Here is a 23287-nt window from a genome sequence, read left to right as displayed (position 1 = left end):
AAACACTAGGTAATTTGAGCATGCTCATATTACACAAAAACGGCATCTTTAAATAAAGTCAACACTAAATGTTTCTATGCATTGTTTTTCAAACAAAATTGGAACAGATTTTTAGCTAACATATTTTTCTTTTTAAAAAAATAATTTTCATTATTTTAGCACCAAGAAACCCTAAAATATTAGTCCCCCTTCCTGCCCCAAACGTGAGAACAACAAGCTGATGAAATCTTTTTTGTACTATTTTTAAATAAACATATCTTTATTGAAAAATTTTAAAATTCATAATATAATTTCTCAGCGTTCAAAAATTATAAATATATAAAATTTGAAACCCCCTCAAACCGAGGGTTTTAAACTTTGTACGGTCATAATTTTTGATTTTTAAATTTAGCACTATTTATATATTTTGTAATAATTTGTTACAAAACATTTAAGATATGAAAAAAAATTTTTTTTGAAGCTGTTATATAAACAATTTTAAAATGAATTCTACAAAATAGAGTGCTCAATGCTCTGTTCTTAAAAGAACAGAGCAATTATTAAGTAGTAGAAAATCACTTGACACAAAATTTTTTTTCATTTAACACTGTTTTTTATCAATAAAAACTCATCAGAAATCATTTTCTGATGAGTCTTTATTGATGAAACACATTAATAAATGAAAAAAATTTTTGTTAAGTGATTTTCTACTACTTTACTTTACCTGATTCGGTAACTTAGTAACAATAGTGCAGTAAAACAATTTACGAAATGATAACAAAATAGTTAGTTAATTGGTTAGTTCGTTAGGTCGTTAATTTGTCAGTTAGTTAGTTAATTAGTTAGTAGTATATAAATATTAATTTATTTAACATAAATGTGCCAAAGTTTTTAAATTAATTTATTTACTTAAATAGTTAGTTGGTTTGTTAGTTTAAACAATCCGCAGGTGCCATTCTCAAAATTATCATTCGCTGCTGACACAAAACCAATCTTGGTTTAACAAACCCAGTGGGTACAGAACGGTTTTTTCTGTGCCCACTGGTTTGTTAAACCAAGTTTTGGGGTAACATTGACAGGAATGCTTAAGTCACCCCATGGGCATAAAATCAAGCGAAAGTTTTTCGGAATTCTTACATTTGATGAATTTCTCATAATTACATAAAATGAAATCAAACAAAACAATCCCCAAGTTAAAAGAGTTAATCTTAAAATAAAAATGTACCAAGACATTAATTGTCAACAGATCTGAAAACCAACTCTCGTAGAAAGTTAAAATCAACACCTAACAATGTTGCTTAATACTGGTAAGAACAAAGTATCAGAAACTGAAGATTTAAAAAATTGTATCATTGTTTCAGAAATTAAAACAAACACCAAAAAGCCTGTCACTAAGAAATCCAACAGAAAATTATAACACTGCATAATTTCGTCAGATTTGACAGTTGCACGCTACCAACAAAATCAATGCACGCTACCAATAAAATCTATCAATAATATTTCATGACTAATTTATTCTTTTTTCAGTTTATGGCAGCAATATCATAGGTAAACACGCAAAAGTATTTGACATTATAAAATTTTTGTCACAACAAGATAAAAATATATTTCTAAAGATGAGTCATTTATTACACCACTTTACCTTATAGAGACCTTGTAAAGGAAGTACTAATAACAGTTGAATCCCCAAATAAAATTGATTATCTATCAATAATATTAGATAACTAATTAAATTCTTCACAAGTTTATGGAAGCAATATCAATGCCCATCTGACACAAAACGTTTAAGAACGTTCAACAAACGTTGCGAACGTTCAAAAATAATCTATGAACGTTCATAGAACGTGCGCGAACATTCGCAACGTTCGTCGAACGTACTTGAACGTTTTGTGTTAGCTGGGTGGTAAACACATAGAAATATGACATACCAAATTTAGTTTGTCAAAGTTAAAAAAAAATTATTTTCTAAAGATGTGTCAATGTTACACTATTTTACCTTATTTAATTTTTAGACGTTATGCGTTGCTAAGCTTGTTGGAGATTTTCTGAAAAAGTGTCTTTATCATGATATAAAATAAATGTTTTGGGATCAATTCTATATATTCTCCAACAAATTGCCTTCAAAATAGCTTTAACATCAAAAAGTTTTTTTTACTCACCATAAATACATATATTTACCTTATATTTGCATAGCTGATGACATTAATTTAAATTTGTAATCATGCTCCAAATAATATTCAAAAATACTTTTTAGATTATAACCAAATTAATCACTACATTTTTTAAAAACAATGCGTTTCTTAAACAATTTAGGAGAAGATACTAAATTTTTTTTTATTTTACGTTTAAATTTTAATCAGGTTACACTAGGATTACACCATGACACTCTTGTATATTGTATTTTTTTATATTGTTTAGATGCTCCAAGAAGCCCTAACGTTCTTATCACAGAGCATCGCGGAATTGCATTTAACTAAGAAGTTCACGTCTCCTTTCTTACAAATGTTGCATATATGGTGAGGGCCGGTTTTGGATCACTGCAATAAAAAAATATTTAAGCAAATAATCTGCCGACTAATAAGACTTCAAGATTTAATGGTATATTTTTTTTTTTTTTTTTTTTTTAATTAAGGTTTTACAATAAATTGTGTAGGCATAAACTGCCTGTCAACCTAATTATATAATACTTGACAATTACAGAGTTTGTATAACTAATAGAAAATAAAATGTGGATTAGTCATAGAGAAGCCATTCATTTTTTAGATGATTGTCTAGAAGCAGTTTAAACGTTTTTAAAGATAACGCTGATACAATGTGATTAGGAAGAGAGTTCCATTTATTTATTATTCTTAGAGAAAAAAAATTCATACGTAAATTTAATCGCGAAGATTGTTTTTTTAGTTTATATATATGACCACGAGTAATAAATTTACTATCTATTTCAAAAAGACTTCTGTCACTATTGTTGTTTTTGCACCATTTGTAGACGTTGATTAGGTCTGCACGAAGTAGCCTGTATTTTACAGTTGTCATATTTAATGCCAACAATCTTTGTTCATACGGTAGATCCTGTAATCCATTGATTCGTTTCGAAGCTCTTCTTAACACATTTTCTAGTTGCCGTTTGTCTTTGAGAAGTCCAGGGTTACAGATTGATCCACAGTATTCTAGGTGAGGGCGGACTAGTGCTGAAAATAGTTTTTTGAAGGATAATAAGTCTGGATATGATGTAAATGTTCTTTTTATTATTCCTATTATTTGTGTGGCTTTGTTGACTTGAATAGTTGTGTGTTTGGAAAATAATAAGTTCGAATCTATGTGAACACCTAAATCTCGTTCGCAATTTGTGGTTTTAATGTTTACTCTTATATTTTTTTCTGGATCATGCATATTATAAGTATGGGATTTGTTGTTGTTTCCTAAGTGCATTACAGAACATTTATCAATATTAAATTTCATTCCCCATTTTTGAGACCATGTAACAAGAGCGTCGATGTCATTTTGTAATTCTTGCGCAGATTGAGTATTTTCAATAGAACGGAAGATTTTGGTATTCGTTCTATAGTTATTAAAGGTATAGTTTGACAAATAATTTTTTTTCAAACATTAATAAATTTGCAATTGTCTATGCTTAAACAGATTACTCATGAATAAGTCAAGTTAACAACATTATCTAAATTTATTAATCCTGGATTACACCAGGAATAATAAAAACATAAAATTAAAAAAAAAAAAAGGATTGTTGAAGTATTTCTAAAAAATTGCAAAATTTCTGAAAAAAATAATTTCTGAAAATGAATTAAGTTATAAAAAATATAAAGGTCTCTTTGAATCAATTATAAAATTTTCAAAAAAGTTATACTATTCAAGTAAAATAATAAAATTCAAAGACGATACTCAAAAAACGTGGCAAGTCATTAAGTAAGTATTTGGAAAAAAAACACTTTAGGTAAATGATCTTCCAAAAAAACTAAATTATCATCATCAAAATATTACAAAAGAATCTATAATTACCAAAACATTTGATGAGGTGTTTGTCAATGCAGGTTTAAGTTTAGTATGAAATTTAAAACACAGTGAATTTAACAACGAGAAATACTTGACTCATAGCAAATAAATAATGGAAAATGCTGAGTTAACTGAAAAAGAGTTATTAGATGCTGTGTATTCATTAAAATTAAACAAAGCACAAGGATTTGATAATGTTAGCAGTAATGTTATAATTAAATGTATTTTCTATATTAAAAAAATTCTTTTGCATATATTTAATCTTTCGTTCAAACAAGGAATCTTACTAAAAAAACTTAAAATTGCAAGGGTGATACCAGTTTTTAAATCTGCAGATGATTCTAATATTTCTATACTAATATAACTTCTATAACTATAGATCTATTTTCGTTCTTCCTTCCTTCTCAAAAATACTAGAACGTATTATGTGTAACAAACTATACTCATTTTTAGAAAAAAAAAATTAGAAAATAGTTCAGATTATTTTTCAAGGTTTTGACTTTTGGCCAGGTTTTTCGAACTTCCGCCCAATGTGCAATTTACCCCTGTCCAACTTTGAATGGGTACTTTTGTAAAGCTTTTATTGAGCAATTGTAAAACAATGTAGCAATATTATGGATTTTTTGTTTAGTTGATTGTGACACATGAAATGCCTGGCTTCGGTTCATTTTGCACAGTTACTAGCTTAAGTGGGTTTCGTCAAAACATCAAAGTTATAAACTAGATTAATTTTAATGTGGCAATCTGATGAAAAGTTGTTTTTAAGCATTTAAAATATTAAAATTATACCCAATTACTAATTTTAGTAAACTATTACTAATTTTTTTAAACTTTTTTGTGTATTCACTAATGTAAACGTTTTGGTTTATAATGGTTTTTCAAACCAAAACTCATTTATTCTGATAATTGTAATTCAGCTTTAGTTTTTTTTTTACCATCTTAGCGCAAACTGTAACCTGATGCAATATTTTTGCAAAAGTTCTGAATATGAAAAGATGCTATTAATGGCGCCAATCTTCTTTTCTTTGATTTACTACTTGAAGTATAAAATTTCATCAATAGTCTACTAGTAACTAAAGCTGGGATAAGAGCAGAGTAATCTTTATCAATGGAAGCAGTTAGAAGAATATTCTTTTATTAATAACAATTTCAACCGATCGGTTCAATTTGTTTATTGGTTTATTTTGCAGCTATTGTTTCTTATTAGCTATTGTTTCTTAATTTGTAATATAGTATACTATACGAAGATATCGTATAGTATACTAACAAATACTATAGTATTTGTAACTATTGTTTGTTATTCTCCTCGAAACAAAATTTTAGAGTTCTTCCAAATATGCCACCTCTATTTTAGAGCTCTTCCAAATATGCTTTATGAAATTAGACAAGTTATTAAATGCAGTTTATGCCATTTACTACTACATCCAAAATAATAGGATTAGCTAACTTTAGGTTTTCTTTTATCATATATAAATAAACGTATGATGCATTGTATATAAATAATGCATTATTTTAACTTGTAAAAATCATTATTCGAGACCATGCAGACATTCGCTGATTATAAACCAAATTTATATTAATAATATACACATAAAGCAATGTATTTCAAATTTCTGGACCACTTTGGACAGCTAATGTTCGACTATATTAGTGAAATTTTAACTTAAAAAGTACTTTAAATACGCCGCCATTTGAAATCATTTTATTTGACATAATTGACTTACAAAATAGTGTTGAAATAAGTCATTTAAAAGATAATACTTTTATTTTTATTGTTTTCTTTAAGTGCCCCAAGAAGTCTTTACGGTCTTATCACGGAGCACTGCAGATGAGCATTTGTAAGGAAGTTCACGCCTTCTTCTGGGGTGCGAAGTGCGAAGAATAATTGGCTGAATAATGGGGTACGAAGTGCGAAGAAGCATAATTGGCTGAATAAGCGCGAATTTCATAAGTGCGAACTACATAAGTGCGAAGCGTTGCAAAAACTGGCATAAGTGCGCTGAAGAAATTTGCAAACATTGACTTAAGTGCGAAGCAGTTGCAAAAACTGAGTTAAGTGCGAATTAGCATAAGTGTGCCGAATAAAATTGCAAATATTAACATAAGTGCAAATTGGCATTTCGCACTTATGCCAATTCGCACTTAAGCCAGTTTTTGCAATTCGCATTTATACCAGTTTGCACTTATGCCAGTTCTTACTAATGCCAGTTCGCACTTATGCCAGTTTTTGTAACTGATTCGCACTTATGCCAATGTTGCAAATTTGTTCGGCGCACTTATGTCAGTTCGAACTTATGCCAGTTTTTGCAACGCTTCGCACTTATGCCAGTTCGCACTTATAAAATTTGCGCTTATTTAGTCTCCCGCTCCTTCCTTACCGATGAGGCAAATGAAAAATACTTTTATACTATATATGCTTTGTATACTTGATACTAATACTTATTCATGATTTTATTAATTTATGCAATAAAAAGAGAGATTTTAAAATTAGCAAGTATTTTATGGTTATTAGTAACGCAAAAATTATTATCAATTTAAAAAAAAAATTAAAAAAAGTTCGAAAAAAAAAAAAAAAAAAAAGCTTTTATTCTACAGATTAGAAGCACGTGACATACGTCGTGATAATTGATACAAAAATATATTCATTTAATAAAAGCTGAATGTTAAAGCTATAACATGGTTTATAATAATGTAACTTTTAAGAAAGTTTCTTTTTTACTTTTATGCACCACTTGGCCCACTCGCTTCAAACTATATATATATATATATATATATATATATATATATATATATATATATATATATATATATATATATATATATATATTTTTTTTTTTTTTATAACAAAAATCTTGCCTACGGCCTTAAATATATATTATATATTCAAGGCCGTAGACAACTTTTTTTGATGTTTGAGCTAAGCATCTTTAAAATATGAAGAAAACTCCATATTTAAGTATGTTCATATATATGAGGAATGGGAATGCTATGGAAAAAATTGCGGTGATTGGAGACTGGGAACACAAAAAACCCCAAAACGTTAGCCCCCCACCCTGCTCCAAAGAGGAGGGCAATAACTCAAATTTGTTATTTTTTTTTCAATCTTGAACTTAATTTATATTTATCGACGATTTTCAAATTTGATTCAATAATCTTTTGTCAATCGGTTTTTATAACCTTATAAAGTTGCAGCCCCCTCAATTTGAGGGGGGGGGGGTGTAAACATTATAAGGTCATAAAAACCGAACAACAGGAGATAATTTGGGTTTTTTGTTGTTCCCAGTCATGGATTTTTCGTGATTTTTCAATGCTGCTTAGCTTAAACTTCAAAAAAAAAATTGTCTACGGCCTTGATATTAACGAAGAAAAAACAACTTTTTCTATGGTACTTTAAGTTTCATGCCTATACGCCAATCATCAGCCATTGAACACAAAATCAAAAACAAAAAAAACCCCGCTAAAAATTACAAAACACTGTGTAGTGGGATTTTTACGTCGCTAAGACATACTTGATGGAAACCAAAGAAAAAACAAAAATATTTGCTTATCACAGGTGTCAAAAAAAGATAAGAGGAATTTATTCTTGTGTCTGCATTTTGAAATCAACTCATTTCGTTTATTTAACAAGTTATCGCCTTTATATGATAAAATAAAAGGAATTTTTCGTATAAGAAAAGATTGCAAATTTTTGACGAAGCGTTATAAGGATTGCAACATTTTACAACTTTCCAATTAATTAAGGGTGTAAACATTTTGTCTTTTATGTCCCAAATTTCTTTAGACAACTCGATATCATTTTTATACTTATTAATGTTAAAAGATTTTAGGTGATTAGCATACCAAGATTTGAATGGAGTTTCACAAGCCAAAATATACTTTTTCTTTGTAGTCAGGTTTATTTGACGACACGGTGGCTTGATAAACGATGTTCTTCGACAAGCACTGATTGTTCATGGGGCAGGTGGATTTGTTGACACAGTTACATGTTTTTCCCTCAACTTTACCTTGGGTACATAGTATCCTGTGATTGTGCGAATTAATGATGAACTTGATGTTTGGCATATATGAGTAGCTTATTTTAATGGTATTTCGATTAAATATCTTACGAAGTTTGTGACCAACCGGAAAGTGTAGGTTTACCATGGTCAAAAAACGACTGCCTATTTTTGTTGCAACATTGGTACTAAAAGTTGGGTTGTACCATATTATGTTTCGCTTGTGATTTTTGAATAGGATCGGTTTTTTATTTGAATGGTAAGCGAATTTGCAGGCAAAACCTGGTTATATATACAGTATCGGACAAAACGAGTGCAACCAAATAATGCTAATTTAGTTTCTTTATACAAAAGTGCTGCATTTTTTCAATTTAGAGAAATAACTATGTACATGTTTAGAGACAAAGTTCTTCAAGTTTTATTCATCACAAAGTTCATTATTTGTACACGAAAATTAATAAATTAATCAAAAGTATTAAAAAAAGTTGATTTCCTTCTGGACAAAACAAGTGCAACTCGACAAAATGTTGACCAAGCTGTATTTCGCTATCAATATTTCGTGGCGAATCCTTTGTTGTCAATCACAGCCTTGCATCTTCGAGGCATAGATTCGATCAGGTGATCAATGAAACTTTGTGGAATCGCTGCCCAGGTTTTTTGGATTTGTTCAAACAGTTGATCCTTATTACGAACACCTTTACGATTAATTCTGCGGTTGACGATCTCCCACAGGTTCTCGATAGAGTTGAGATCCGGAGATTGAGTCGGCCAATCCATCACCGATAGGTGGTTGTCTTGAAACCACTGCTTGACTACTTTTGCAGTGTGTGTCAGATCGTTGTCTTGCTGAAAAACCCATTTTATTGGCATATTCCATTCAGCATGAGGTAACATCTTTCAGGATATTTTTATACATAAAATGGTCCATTATTCCATCGTCTCGATGTATTGGACCTAGACCGTTAGCAGAAAAACACCCCCAGACAATTACATTGCCTCCACCATGCTTCACGGTCTTATGGCAGTAACGTCAATCGAGGCGTTTTCCGGCCGGTCGACGAACACGTTAAATGCCATCGCTCCCAATGATATTGAACTTCGATTCATCACTGAACAGGACAGTTCGCCATTTCTGCACATTCCAGTCAATATGAGATGTAGCAAACAGGAGTCTTTTCTTCTGTTTTTTTTAGTGAAATCAGCGGTTTCTTTGCAGGGCGTCGAGAAAACAATCCGGCTTCAACAGCACGTCGTCTGATTGTTCGGTCCGATACAGGCAACTCTAATTGCTTTTGTATCTCGACTGATGATATCCAGGGATCCTTCTTGACGAATCTGACGATCATAGAATCCTCTCTAGAAGTGGTGGAACGCGGTCTTCCACCTTTGTTATCTGCTGCCAACTTCCCCGTAGAACGATATTTGGAACATAGTCTTGATACGGTCCATTTTTTCACGCAATATTTATCACAAATACTTTTTTGTGACATTCCACTAACGTAATCGCCAATAATTTTCTTTCTTAGTTCCAATCCAAGACTGTCGGGAGCCATTTTTGCACTTGATGCCATAAAAATAACAAAAATAAATACGCTTCTCAAGGCTTACCGTGTTACATTTATCTTGTGAAGATACAATAATGCTCTGTGGAACACAACGTCTTGGTTGGATGTGGACTGTATTGATGTAATGAAACACTTGTTGTATTTCACTTCTTGTATTGATGTTCTTCGATAAAACACTTTGATAAAACTCACTTCGATAAACTGTCTTGATAATACTGACTAATATGTCTCTTATATAGTAAAATGAACCTGTTCTGGAAGATTCTATATGCTTCTTTTCGATGCTTCTGGAAGCTTCTGGATGCTTCTGAATGTTTCTGGGTATTTCTGGATGCTACTGGATGCTTTTTCTGGAAACTTCTGGAAACTTTCTTTAATTATTAAAAAACTTCCGTGACGTTGACACGGACCACTATGTTTATAAATATTTTCCTACCGCTTACTAAACTTAAGAAAATGAAACAAACCAAAAAAGTTGCACTTGTTTTGTCCGCTGCAAAATGGCACTTGTCAACGAAATTCTGCCTGCGTGCTGTCACCTGATTGCTCATGTCACGGCATGCTATGACTCCAGACTCCTGAACTGTTTGCTGTGGTAGTATAGTTCGTTTCGTTTTTAAGACATGGAAAATTAGGAACACTTCTTAGCATTGTTCGATGTTGGTTGCAAATGTTTTGTCCAATACTATATATATATATATATATATATATATATGTATATATATATATATATATATATATATATATATATATATATATATATATATATATATATATATATATAATGCTGTTTCAAAATATGAATTGTTTGAATAGTAAGAAAACAGAAAAAAAAATGGTAATAATTGAAAATTTTTAATGAAAAGTTAACTGTATAATACAATATATACTTGAAACTTTGTTTTAAAAATAATTCCCTCAACCGCTTAATGCTAAAAATAAAATACGAAAAAAAAGACAGGTAATTAAATATATAAGATAGGACGGAAAAAAAAGACACGTAATTAAATATATAAGATATGACGAAAAAAAAAACACGTAATTAAATATATAAGACTAACTTTAGATTTTGATTTGCAAATTCAATAAAATATAAAAAAGTTTATGCGATGAAAAATCGAAGATATAAAAATTACAATATTCCTTTGTCTCGTGTTAAGCAATCTTCTCCAAGAAGTAGTTACTAAACTTTTTTTCTACTGCCCTTTTTTCTGAAGGTTTTTTATTTTTAATATGTTTTTTTCACGTAATATTTTTTGTCATCATTGTCAACCATTTTTATGGAATATTTTGCAATATGTTTAAACGTAAAGACAAATTTGAATTTAAACCAATTTTTGAGCTGAAGATTGTAGTTTTGCAACTTCGCTAGACATATCTGCAACTACACTCTCTATCTTCGCATAACGATCTTCAATTCCGTTATTTAACATATACTCATCTGCGATAGCCGACCAATCAAACACGTCCCAAACTGATACCATTTCTGTCGAAACTTCAGGATCTTTTTCTACTGATTGGTTTTCCTTCGTGTCAAATTCAGATTTTGGTTTAAAGCGAGCCTTTAAAGACTCTAAACAACAGCATCCTTTATGAAGAATACAAACCCAAAGTACAGATAAAAGAGCTGCTAGCACATTTGCAGGAACAGGTATGGAAAAAGATTTTGTCATGAAACGAATGATGCCAGCTCTTCCGTACTTCCATTCAATATCCGATTTTTCGTCAAGTATTGTATACGTGTTGCTCATCATTGCAATCAACATGTTAATAAGGATTATGACAGCTAAAACTTCATATAAAGCAAAACTAATAGTTCCAAATATATAAGTAAAACTTGGATTAGTCTTCTGTTCCGAATCATCTAATTGTTCTGGGGGTGATGTAAAACCAAAAAGTGCGAAAAAGTTCTCGTAAAGCATGTCCCAGATTCCATTTTTAGAATACCTGTTAGAGTAAGAAACAGTTGATGAGGTTACATCCACTTCTGAGAGACCATAAACTTGCTTAAATACAACAGCCGTTTGTAATGTTTTAGCAAAAATAAACAAAAACATAATAACGAGAAACTTGAAAACATCGAATACCAGTCTTTCGATTATCACAGACCATGGACCAAACATCTGATTTAATGAAAGAAACAACATAAACTGACTCATAAGAGTTACTAAAACAACTCCAAGAATATTATCTCTACAGTACATAATCTCCAAACGAGTAGAGCCGCTCATAAATATTGCAACTACATGAGTTCCGATGGCAGAACCCATAAGTAAACATATAGCAACTCGAAGTGTTTGTGAATCCGGTTCTGTGATTTCAGCTAAAAAGTGCCCGGAAGCCCAAAGTAACAATATCCACTCAGTGTAAGTAGGAAAAATCTAAACGTTGAAATAATGGAAATTATTATAAAGTATTTTTTAGTAATAACAAAACTACTAATACTGATACTGATACTACTACCACAACTACTACTACTACTATTACTACTACTACTACTACTACTACTACTACTACTACTACTACTACTACTACTACTACTACTACTACTACTACTACTACTACTACTACTACTACTACTACTACTACTACTACTACTACTACTGCTACTACTACTACTACTACTACTTCTACTACTACTACTTCTACTACTACTACTACTACTACTACTACTACTACTAATAATAATAATGATAATAATAATAGTAACAATAATAAAAACAACAATAATTAATATAATAATAATATGAATTATAACAATTATAATAATATGAATTATAACACTTATCATAAAAAGGAAAAATAACAATTATAAAACATTTAAAAACACAATAATAAAAAAGTACAAATATGAAGAAAAAAAATTAATGTGTGTGCGTTGAAAATATATTAAAGTTTTCAAGTTTCAATGACAAAACTCCCTTTTCTTTTTAATTTTAATATACCTGAGGTTTGACTATATTTGGAAAAGAAAATCAATTTACACTTCTTATTTGATGATAAAAAACAGAACAGAATAGACTAAACAACTTTAGACTGAAAAACAGAACAAACAGACTGAACATTAATACTACAAGTAATATTGTAAGAAACTAGAAATATGCAGTTTCAACAATCTAGAAAATATTACAAAAATTGTAATGTTTTTTGGATTTGAAATTTAAATAAATCACAATGCTATTATTAGAAAGAAAAATACCTCTATATGTGAACGATTCCAAGGAACAACAATAACAAAGGATAAAATAATTATGAAGTATATATGTGATACAATATGGCATACAAATTTTATTGTAGGTACTTTGTTCCAATGATGAAAGGGTAAGCAAAGAAAAAACCACAAAGGTGGACAAAGGAAGCAAATTAAAGCTAACAAAAGAGAATATACACCTTCTATTGGCACGCCATTCCCTATAAATAATTAAACCTGATTCTAATAAATTTATTTTTTATGATCGTTTTTAAGAACATTTTTAAACTACCAAATATAGATCAAACCTTTCCACAGATCAGTTAAATAGCTCTGCACATTGCTGTGCGCAACACAATCTTTAAATTCTTCATCAATCAATACATTAAGAATAGGTCTCTTTGAATCGTCTACAGCATTAAGCAATTCTTCGGTTCCGTAAGTTGTTGCTACATGAAGAATTTCATAGGTCATGTGCTAATGAGAAAAATTAATAAACAATAAATAATTTAAATTTTTAGTACAATATAAATTCTTGAAGAAATGATAAATTAAAATAAACTTGTTGATAAAACTGTTAAAAAAATTTATAAAATATTTAAAACTTTTGTAGTTCAAAACATATTTAAATAATGTTTAAATTAAAATTGTTGACAAAGCTTGTTATAAACACAAAACAAATTTTAAAGAAAATTTTTTTTTATAGCTACATATATTCACAAGTTTTTTTTATAGCTACATATATTCACAAGTTTTTTTTATATCTACATATATTCACAATTTTTTTTTATATCTACATATATTCACAAGTTTTTTTTATAGCTACATATATTCACAAGTTTTTTTTATATCTACTTTTACCAGAAAATCATCTAATTATTACTCCTTTTTTAACTTTATTATTGATTTAATTGAGTTATGTAATGATAAGTAACACTATAAACAGAAAAAGTAATTTACACTTATTGAGTTTTGGTGAGTTATTAATTATCATTAAATATCAGAAATAAAATTAATCAAAGCCAAATTCTTTAATTATTTAATTATTAAAATTCTAAACGTTATTCAAAATTTTATTGAACTAATTATAAATAATTACTTATTTTTAGTTAATGTTGTTACTGTACATTTAAAAAAATGTGAGTCGTGCAACTGTAATTCTGTGACTTTAACAGCAGAGTAAAATACAAATAAAATTCGTAATGAATAATAATAACAATAACAAATGATACAAATATTAGTTTTTTAATTTTATATTCAAGTTTAGGAGCATTTCTCGATAAAGCATTCAAGTTTAAGTGCCTTGCTCTTATTTGTTTAGTTTATTTTTGAAAATATTGATATTATTAGCATTAACAACTTCATTGGTTAGGCTGTTCCATCTATTCACTATCCTGTTAGTAAAGAAATGTCTTCTTGCTTCTGATATACAAATATTTTGTTTGTGCAACTGTTGATTATGACCTCTTTTTTTTGGATATAAATTGTTTATTGGTGGGTATCTCCAATTTACTTTATGAAATTCTTTTTTTATTTCATGGTATTCTATTATATTCCCTATTTCTCTTCGTTTTTCTAAAGTTGTAAACCCAAATTCTTTTAGTTACTATTTATAATACATAACCTCTAGTGACATAATTGTTGTTTCCAAATTTATAATACATAACCTCTAGTGACATAACTGTTGTTTCCAAATTTATAATACATAACCTCTAGTGACATAATTGTTGTTTCCAAATTTATAATACATAACCTCTAGTGACATAATTGTTGTTTCCAAATTTATAATACATAACCTCTAGTGACATAATTGTTGTTTCTTTTTCATAATAAGGATTCCAAATAGGTGAAAGATTCCAAATGGCAACAAACTAACAAAAAATAGAGCAATTTTATTAATTTTTATTTATGTATTTAAAACAATGCCTTATTTGATCTAATATTCTGTTTGCTTTTCCTGCTATCATATTAACATGGCTTTGTCATTTTAAATCATTAGATATTAAGATATTTAAATCTTGTTCCAAAGATGTTTTTAACATACATTTTTAGTACATTGACATGCATTATATGTTAGTTTATTCATATAATAGTTATAGAATTATTTTATTCATATAATAGTTATAATTTTACATTCGTCTGTGTTGAAGTATAACAACCATTTCTTACTCCATTTACTAAGGTTAATTAAATCCTCTTGTAATACGCAGTTGTCATTGATATTTGAAATCACCAAAATAGTTTTTGTATCATCAGCGTACAGTTTACAACAGTTTTTTATTTCTTGCAATATATCATCAATATATATAACAAACAACAATGACCTCAATAATCTTTTGTGTGCTACTGTATCAAAAGCTTTAGCAAAGCCCAAAAAAGCTTTATCTATTAAAAAAGCCACTTTTCAAAAAATGTGTAACTAAATCAAGACTCTATTATGTTTGTACAACAGTTTTTATTCCAAGCTAAGCTATGCTGAGAATCTGATATTTGCTTATTTTTTTACAAGATGCTCCATCAAAGCATCTCTTATTATATTCTCCATTATCTTGTACAAAACGGAGGTCAGTGAAACAGGATAATAGTTTGCCACTCTATGTTTGTCTCCTTTTTTGAACAAAAGAATATTTGTACACAACAATACTATTGGAATAATGCCACTTAAGTAAGATCAATTTAAAAAAATTGTCAATGGAATTGAGTAATTATTAGTACATTCCTTTATAACTCCTAGATGCACATTATCTTCTTCAATAGATTTATTTACATTTAATTGGATTACCTTTTTAAAATTGGTGTCAATGTTCAAATTTTTTTTTAAACATCTTTGCTTCAAACAAAGCTGCAAGCAACCACTAATTAGAGTTAGAAGTTACTTGAAGAGAAAAGATGAAGATTGTAGAGCAAGATAACGATTAACAGACGACTTAAAAGATTGCAAATTATATGAATCAAGAAAGCAAGATGAAGAAAATAAATTCTAAAGAACTGATGTTTGAGGAAAAAAACTAGACAAATAAAAGTTTTTAAAGCACTTAGGAACAGTCACAGAAAAAGGATGAGACTTAATTGAATGGCGAGTAACACAAGAATGAATTTTAGTAAATGGCACAAGAGGCGCTAGCTCGTTAGAGCAGTGCCCATTATAGTGTTTGTAGAAAAGAGAAAGAGAAGCAACATTATGACAATGTGATAATGGTTGGAGGTTGACTGCAAGAGCAGGTCCAACTATGTTTACAATGCGTTTTAGCACCTTGTCTAAAAGAGAAAAGACATCATTAGAAGATTCGCCCTAGATATGGCAGTATTCCATACAAGGATGGATTTGAGATTTATAGAGATAGAGAATAGAATCCAGAGTAAGAAAGTGTTGAACTCGATAAAGAGATGCAACCATAGCAGATGCTGATTTTGCAATGGATTTGATATATGGTTTCCAAGAAAGATCAGAAGTAAAAGTTAATCCTAGAAGATGAAGAGTAAATGACTCATCCAGTACATTACCATTCATAAATATAGGAAGATCTAAATTATCGGGATAACAATTGCCTCAAAAAAATTGAGTTTTATCTGAGTTCAAGTTCACCAGCCACCGTGAGCCCCATGCTGTTGCAGAAGTGAGATCCTTTTTAAGCTCAAATGGCCTCCTTCAGCAATGGAAGAGAGAGTGTTGGCTTCTTATCATGACAAGAATAAATGGTGGTATCATCAGCAAACAATGCCACCTTAATGTGAGAATATCTGGAAGATCGTTAGTTTAAATTAAAAAGAGTATAGGGCCAAGGATTTAACCTTAAGGAACCCCTGAAGTTACAGAATATGAAGCAGAGTCCTGTCCATCGAGGACAACTTTTATACTACGATTGGAAAGGAAGGATTCAATAATCTTAAAGATGTTGCAAGATACACCATAAGAAGAAAGCTTATGGAGAAGACCAGCATGCCAAACTTTATCAAAAGCTTTAGAAATGTCAAGAGCAATAGCCTTAACCTCTCCACCATTATCAAACGCATGATAATACTTATCGGTTATTATTTTAAGCAAACCAGCTGCAGAATGAGAAGATCAAAATCCATATCGATGATCAGAAAGTAGATTATTAGATTCAAGATAAGAGATTAAGTGTTTGTTAATTAAAGATTCAAAACCTTGCTTATGATAGGAAGAAGACTAATGGAACGATAGTTAGACAAATCAGATTGCTCTCCAGAACTTTTGAAAATAGGGATAATAGATGCAGCTTTCCAGCAGGCTGGAAAACAAGACTCTGATAAGCACTTCTTAAATAGTTTTGAAAGTATAGACAACAGCTCCCAAGAACACTTCTGCAAGACTATAACAGGTATGATGTCTGGATCACAAGCTATAGAAGAGTCTAAGCAGGAAATCATTTTAGATGCAGTAGCTGGAGTGATACAAATGTCAGGCAATGGATCAACCTGTTTGTTAGCAATATCAGGTAGAACGCAACTAGTGCAATCAAGAGATGATATTGATAAAAAGTTCTTAGCAAACAATTCAGCTTTGTCTTTAGGTGAGGTGACAAAATCTGAACCATACAAGAGAGGTGGAATAACAGATTTGTCCTTATTATTGATACTGTTAAAGATTCTCCAGAAGTCATGAGAGCCTAATTTTTAAAATGCCTAATTTTTAAAATTTTTGCCTCATAATAATTTTTTGCCTTAATTTTTTGCCTCAATTTTTTACCGGATTTTTGCCTCAAAATAAATGCCTAATTTTTAAAATTTTTAAAATACGAGATTTCATGACCTGAGAATAGCGGGCTTTGGCATTAGAAAAACTTCTTTACAATAGTTTCTAGAAATAATAAATAGGCGTCTGTTTTCTGGAGAATTGTTTTGCTGATAGATATGGAAGTAATGGTTTTGATTGGAAACTGCAGCAGCACAATATGAGGAAAACCATGGAGAAGAGTGAGGCTTGACCTGGAATTGTCTAGAGGGAATAAAAGATTCCATGCCAACCTGAATCCATAAAGTTATGTAAGAAGCACATTTGTCAGCAGGAAGAAAAAAGATTTCTACCCAAGGGCCATCAAGAAGAAAATTGCGGAAAGAGTCCCAGTCAGCTTTAAGGTAGTAGTAAGAGGTACGATGATAGGGGGATTCTGATGATGAAGAATGAGATAATAGTTTTAGAGAGATCAAACTGTGATCATAAGCACCTAAAGGTGAATGTGGAGAAACTGGGCACCAACTAGGATCAGAAACAAGACATAAGTCGAGTAGAGTAGGTAAATGATCCGGGTTGTCTGGAAAGCGAGATAGAAAGTTGACTATTTGAGTTAGAGATTGAGAAAGGCAAAAATTGTAGGTTTTAACGCGTGCATTGTCACTGACACTAGAGCCAAGCCATTCAGTATGATGGGCATAAAAGTCACCAACAACAACAATATTGGCTGATGGAAAAAGAGAGAGGGCTTGGTCAGTTTTATCAGAAATAACATCAAAAAGAGTGCAGTCTTGAGATAAAGGAGAGCGATATAGAAAAAAGAGAAAAGCGATAAAGTGAAGTGGTGCTAAACGAAAGCACATTAAAGAATAGTCGGTGGATTCAAACCTAGATTCCAGACAAATGGGTGAATTCTTACGAATGTAAATGCTCAGACCAAGCATGTGGAGTCTTTAAGAATTAAAGGAAGATAACCATCAACACTATGATCATAAGATGAGACAGCTGAACTCAAAAAAGTCTCACAAAAACCAAGTAGGTCTGGTGAACTTTGCAAGAGATAAGACTAAGCAGAAGATAAGTTACTTTGAAGACCACGAATATTAGTGAATGATAGGTTTAGAGAACATAATGGTTTTTTGTGTTTTATAGTTTTTTGGTACTTTATTTATTTTTAAATTTGTTAAAGAACTTGACTCAAAGCTTAGACAGTTCTCAGTACACTGTTTAATGAAGCAACATTCATTAAACAGTGTTTTTTGGGAAACCTGACTACCAGCTGGCCTCAGAACCATAAAACTGAGTTTTAGAGCTGTACCCTCATTAGGAGATAACAGAATGAGTTGCCTAGTCATAATACAAAGACACAAGCAAAATCCATGCATTGAGTCAAAAAGATCCAGTCTTTAACATCCTAAACTGGAAACAATATATTAAAAATGCATCTGCGTCAGCCTAATAGATGAAGAAGGGGTGTGAGGCTGGTCAACAGATAGAATCTGTTTACCCCTTAATTCTTTGCCTAGGAGGCCTTCTACAAGACAGTAGCCGGATGCATTTAACACCTGCCCAAGATAAGTATTTTTATTGAGACACCGTTCCTAGCCTTTACTCAACGAAGAGCCCCAAGGCAGGGGGTGTTTTTTTAAAGTTGGAGTTGGTTTCTCCTAGCTTTTGCCTAAAAAAGCATTACCTACAAGGCAGCAGGACATGAAGCAGATTGTACTGGGTTACATGTTACCAGTAGCAGGATAACCTGACCTGACAAATATTCAATTTTGTTGCCGAAACACCCTTTCTTATTCTATAAACCACCCTTAAAATAAAAACTAGAGGACTGTTTTTGATTTATAAAAAAATGTATTTTTCTGAAAGTTACATTAATACATAATTCAAAAAATTAATTGATTTCAAATCTTTTTCTTTTTCTTCGATACACATATGAACTCTTATATATGTATTGAAGAAATTATACTAAAATATTACTTCATAGATGATAAATGAATTCTCAAATAATTTGCCTCTCGAAAAGTCAAAACTATCTAAGACTGCTTGCGCAATAGTTAATTAAATAACGGCCTCTTTTTGAAAATAACAGTGTCGAAATCTGAAAATCGCTAAGCCTACAGATTTGCAATTGGTTTAACAAGTGATTTATTAAAAGTTGTTCTTTTGTTGTTTTCCTTTTTGAAAAACTGAATGAAAAAAATTAATTAGAACATTAGCAATACTGACTCATTTGTTGTTATTGATCCATCTTCCATTTCAAGTGCACTTATATATTGGTAAATCAATTTAGGATTTTTTCGTGAGTTTTTAACTATTTCATATCATACTCATTGCAGATTTTACAGATTTTTTTGTAACCTTGCTAATATATTTTTATTCCCTTAATAGTTTGTGGTCTCGATATTTGGAATTCCTGCACTTTATCCAGTTATTGTTAAAAAATTTTCAACAATAAATTATAAATAATTACTAATAGTTAAAAAAACTCTCAACAACAAATTATAAATATTTACTTATTATTAAAAACTTCTCAACAACTAATTATAAATAATTACTTATTGTTAAAAAATTTTCAACAATAAACTATAAACAATTATATATTGCTAAAAAACTCTCAACAATAAATTATCAAATTTAATTTAAATTTTATTTAATTTGAATTTAAAAAAGTTTTTAACATTTAAAAAGATTTTAACAATGTTTGAAAGAATTTAATTTAAAATAATATTTGCCCAACAGAAAATAAAATGACAAACATAATTTTGTCAAAACTGTTTGATATAACTAACTATAAATGTGAAATTTGTTTGTGAAATAAATATAACTTTTTTTAATATCAAAGACATTTGACTTTGATATTTAAAAAATATGCAATTGTGGAAAACCAGCAGAGAATTCTTTGATGGAGCTAGAATTTAGTAGCAGAACAAAAAAAAAAAAAAATGCTCAAATTGTAAATGTAATAGTAAATAAAAACCATTGAAAAAAAAAACATGACATGAAAATATACCTATAAAATATGTCAGGCTGTTATTGCATTAACTCTTACTTAAGATTTTATTGTTGAATATCATGAACAGTTACAATTTTATCAAGTAAGCAAATATGAATTAAAAGGAGTTAAATTTAAAAAAATCAAAAGCTTAATGATAATACTTAGACCACGTATTTTTTAAGCAGGTAACATAGTTTATATAATTAATAAAAAAGTTCAAACAAAACATATATATATATATATATATATATATATATATATATATATATATATATATATATATATATATATATGTATGTATATATATATATGTATACTTCACAAAACTCGGCAATTTCCAAATAATCATCACTTTTGTCTTTAACTCTTAAAGATTCTGCTCTGTACATCAAAGTGAGTTTTATTGCAGTGTAAATGGGTGCTGGAGAATTTAAGATGAAATCTTGTGCTGACTCATTGTTATTCAATTTACAGCAAATCATCAAATGTCCTAGAAACTAAATTCAGTAGAATTTTAGATAAAACTTAGATTTAAAATTTTTTTAATAAAAAATTCAATAATAAATTTACCTTTTTATCTTGCAATAAAACTTTGACTTCAAATTTATTTAAAAGAAGAAATGACATTACTTCAAGATGGTGATTTTTTGCAGCAAATGTAAGAGGAGCTTTACCATCCTATAAAAAAAAATTTGAAATATTCATTTCTGCAAAAGAAAACTGAGCAAATTTTGAGTGAACCCTCTTTATATGGTTAACCTTTTTTAATAATTTTTAAAATTTTTCTATATTAAATAAATTTATTTATTATAGAAAATCATTTATTCAGATAAACATTGACATAACACAGACTTGGACTGAGAAACAAAATAATAATAATAATAATAATAATAATAATAATAATAATAATAATAATAATAATAATATTAATAATAATAATAATAACAATAATAATAATATTGAATTGAAAAAAGATAAGGAAAATAAAAACAAATAAAAATAATACCACATCTTCTATTGTGGAATCAGAACCCATTTGAACTAAATACATAACGATTTCAGTCGAACCAGAATCAGCTGCATAATGCAATGGTGTCCAGCCATTCTAAAAAAAAGTTCTAATAAAATTGTTTATGTCTTTACCAACTAATTAGCATACTTAGTTAAACTAACACTTATTAAGCATCTGAAGTTAATATAATTAAAAGAATTAAAAACAAAATCACTTGTAATGATGTTTCATCATCTACAAAAAATCTTGGAAATGCCTGTCACATTTTTGCTAGACTACACACCAGATATTCAGCTTACTCAAAAAAGAAAAGAAGCCAACAAAAAAATGAAGCCAACAAAGACCTTAATAGTCAAACTTGACTAACTCTTCGTATATGTCATCAACAGGGTTATTTTTTATAGATCATCTGCAGGGTTCTCTGTGCTGTTGCTACTTCTATTTACTTCTATCTTATATTCTTCTATTTCCCTCCCCAACAATGACAACAGCAAAAAAAAATTTTGCTGATAAAAAGGCAAAATAAGCACATAAAAATTTATCATAAGAAAAGATCATCTAAAAACAACCAATTTCTTTTTTTCTTTAAACCATCAGCAATCATCATCACAAATTAACATCCACAACAAATTTAACAAATAACTCAATAATGAATGTACAGCATTAAAAAACTCCAAAATGATGCAGATGATATCTTTAACCAAACTAATACAAGAATAATGCATCAAAACAGCTTTATTTATTTATCTCTGAAAGGAATTATATGCATCACAGCAGCTTAATTTATTTAACTTCAGAAGAAATTATATACTTGCTATGTGCATTTAAACATTGAAATTTAGTGCAAGCATGGGATCCTGATCTTAAAAAAGATATCAAAGTAATTCAACATTTTGAATTGATTTAGTTGAACTATCAATAGATGCAAAAGTTTTAATGTCACTCTTTTAAATACTTAATGTAAACATATTTCAACAATTTAAAATCTCATTGCCTTAACATTATAATCACATAATAAGACATGCATTACAATGATACAAACTATAAATAAGTATCACAGTCATGACAATCAAACTGGTTCACAGCCTAGATATGAAATACTTGAAAACTGTCAGCCTCATTATCACTTTTTTACCAACCACATTGTTTTTAAATCAAACACCATACCTAATCAGACAGTAAATGACAAAGATGTCAAACTTTTTCAAATATCTTCTCTTTTTAAAATATCATTTCTCTTAAAGTCTTATCTTCTTCTGCTGACGTGATATGCCCTATTTAAAAACTTGTTTGAATGCTATATATTGTGACATTAGAATAATAGGGTTCTATCTTCATTTTTGAACCTTAAGAGAATTTAACTTTCAATTTTTAATTATTTAATTATTTTACAACTGTTGTTGTTTATATTGATAAAATATATATTTTTTTTTTGTGATTCATGTTTTATAATTAATCTTATATTATTAATTTTATAATTTTTTAAAAATCTTTGTTTACAAATTAATTATTAATTCCAACTTTATTAAATAAGGTTGAAGTTAACAATGAAAGAACAAAAACATTTGTTTTTAAATATTATATAAATAACAATAATAAGATTAATATACTAAAATTATATAATTTTGAACACAAAAATAATATTATAAATAAAAACAAAAAACTAAATATTTTTACGATGAAAATTGGGAGATAACCTCATAATTCTCATCTACCGATATGCTATTTTGTCTTATACCAATTTACATTACTTAATAAATAATAAATAATGTGTGTTCTAAGAAACCAATTTAACAAAATTGATATTTTGACCTTTTAATTTAACGAATTTAACAAAT

At 29.3% G+C, this 23287-nt stretch overlaps 1 protein-coding gene across 3 annotated transcripts in view; it reads right to left on the bottom strand.

The window, feature by feature from the left end:
- Nucleotides 1-10383: 10383 nt before the first annotated feature.
- LOC105846758 (serine/threonine-protein phosphatase 6 regulatory ankyrin repeat subunit B) overlaps nucleotides 10384-23287 on the bottom strand; it is a 100260-nt gene continuing 87356 nt past the window's right edge. For all 3 annotated transcript variants that reach the window (XM_065812255.1, XM_065812256.1, XM_065812257.1), the window contains exons 27-32: nucleotides 21444-21542; nucleotides 21008-21115; nucleotides 20755-20934; nucleotides 13046-13214; nucleotides 12747-12958; nucleotides 10384-11928 (exon numbers count right to left, since the gene is read on the bottom strand). In XM_065812255.1, the coding sequence (XP_065668327.1) occupies nucleotides 10873-11928; nucleotides 12747-12958; nucleotides 13046-13214; nucleotides 20755-20934; nucleotides 21008-21115; nucleotides 21444-21542 (1824 nt within the window). In that variant the 3' untranslated portion in view covers nucleotides 10384-10872. The remainder of the gene's footprint in view (nucleotides 11929-12746; nucleotides 12959-13045; nucleotides 13215-20754; nucleotides 20935-21007; nucleotides 21116-21443; nucleotides 21543-23287) is intronic.

The sequence above is a fragment of the Hydra vulgaris genome, chromosome 12, assembly GCF_038396675.1.
Source record: "Hydra vulgaris chromosome 12, alternate assembly HydraT2T_AEP".
NCBI lineage: Eukaryota > Metazoa > Cnidaria > Hydrozoa > Anthoathecata > Hydridae > Hydra > Hydra vulgaris.
Note: the sequence above shows the minus strand (reverse complement) of the source record. Positions and strands in the feature narration are given on the sequence as shown.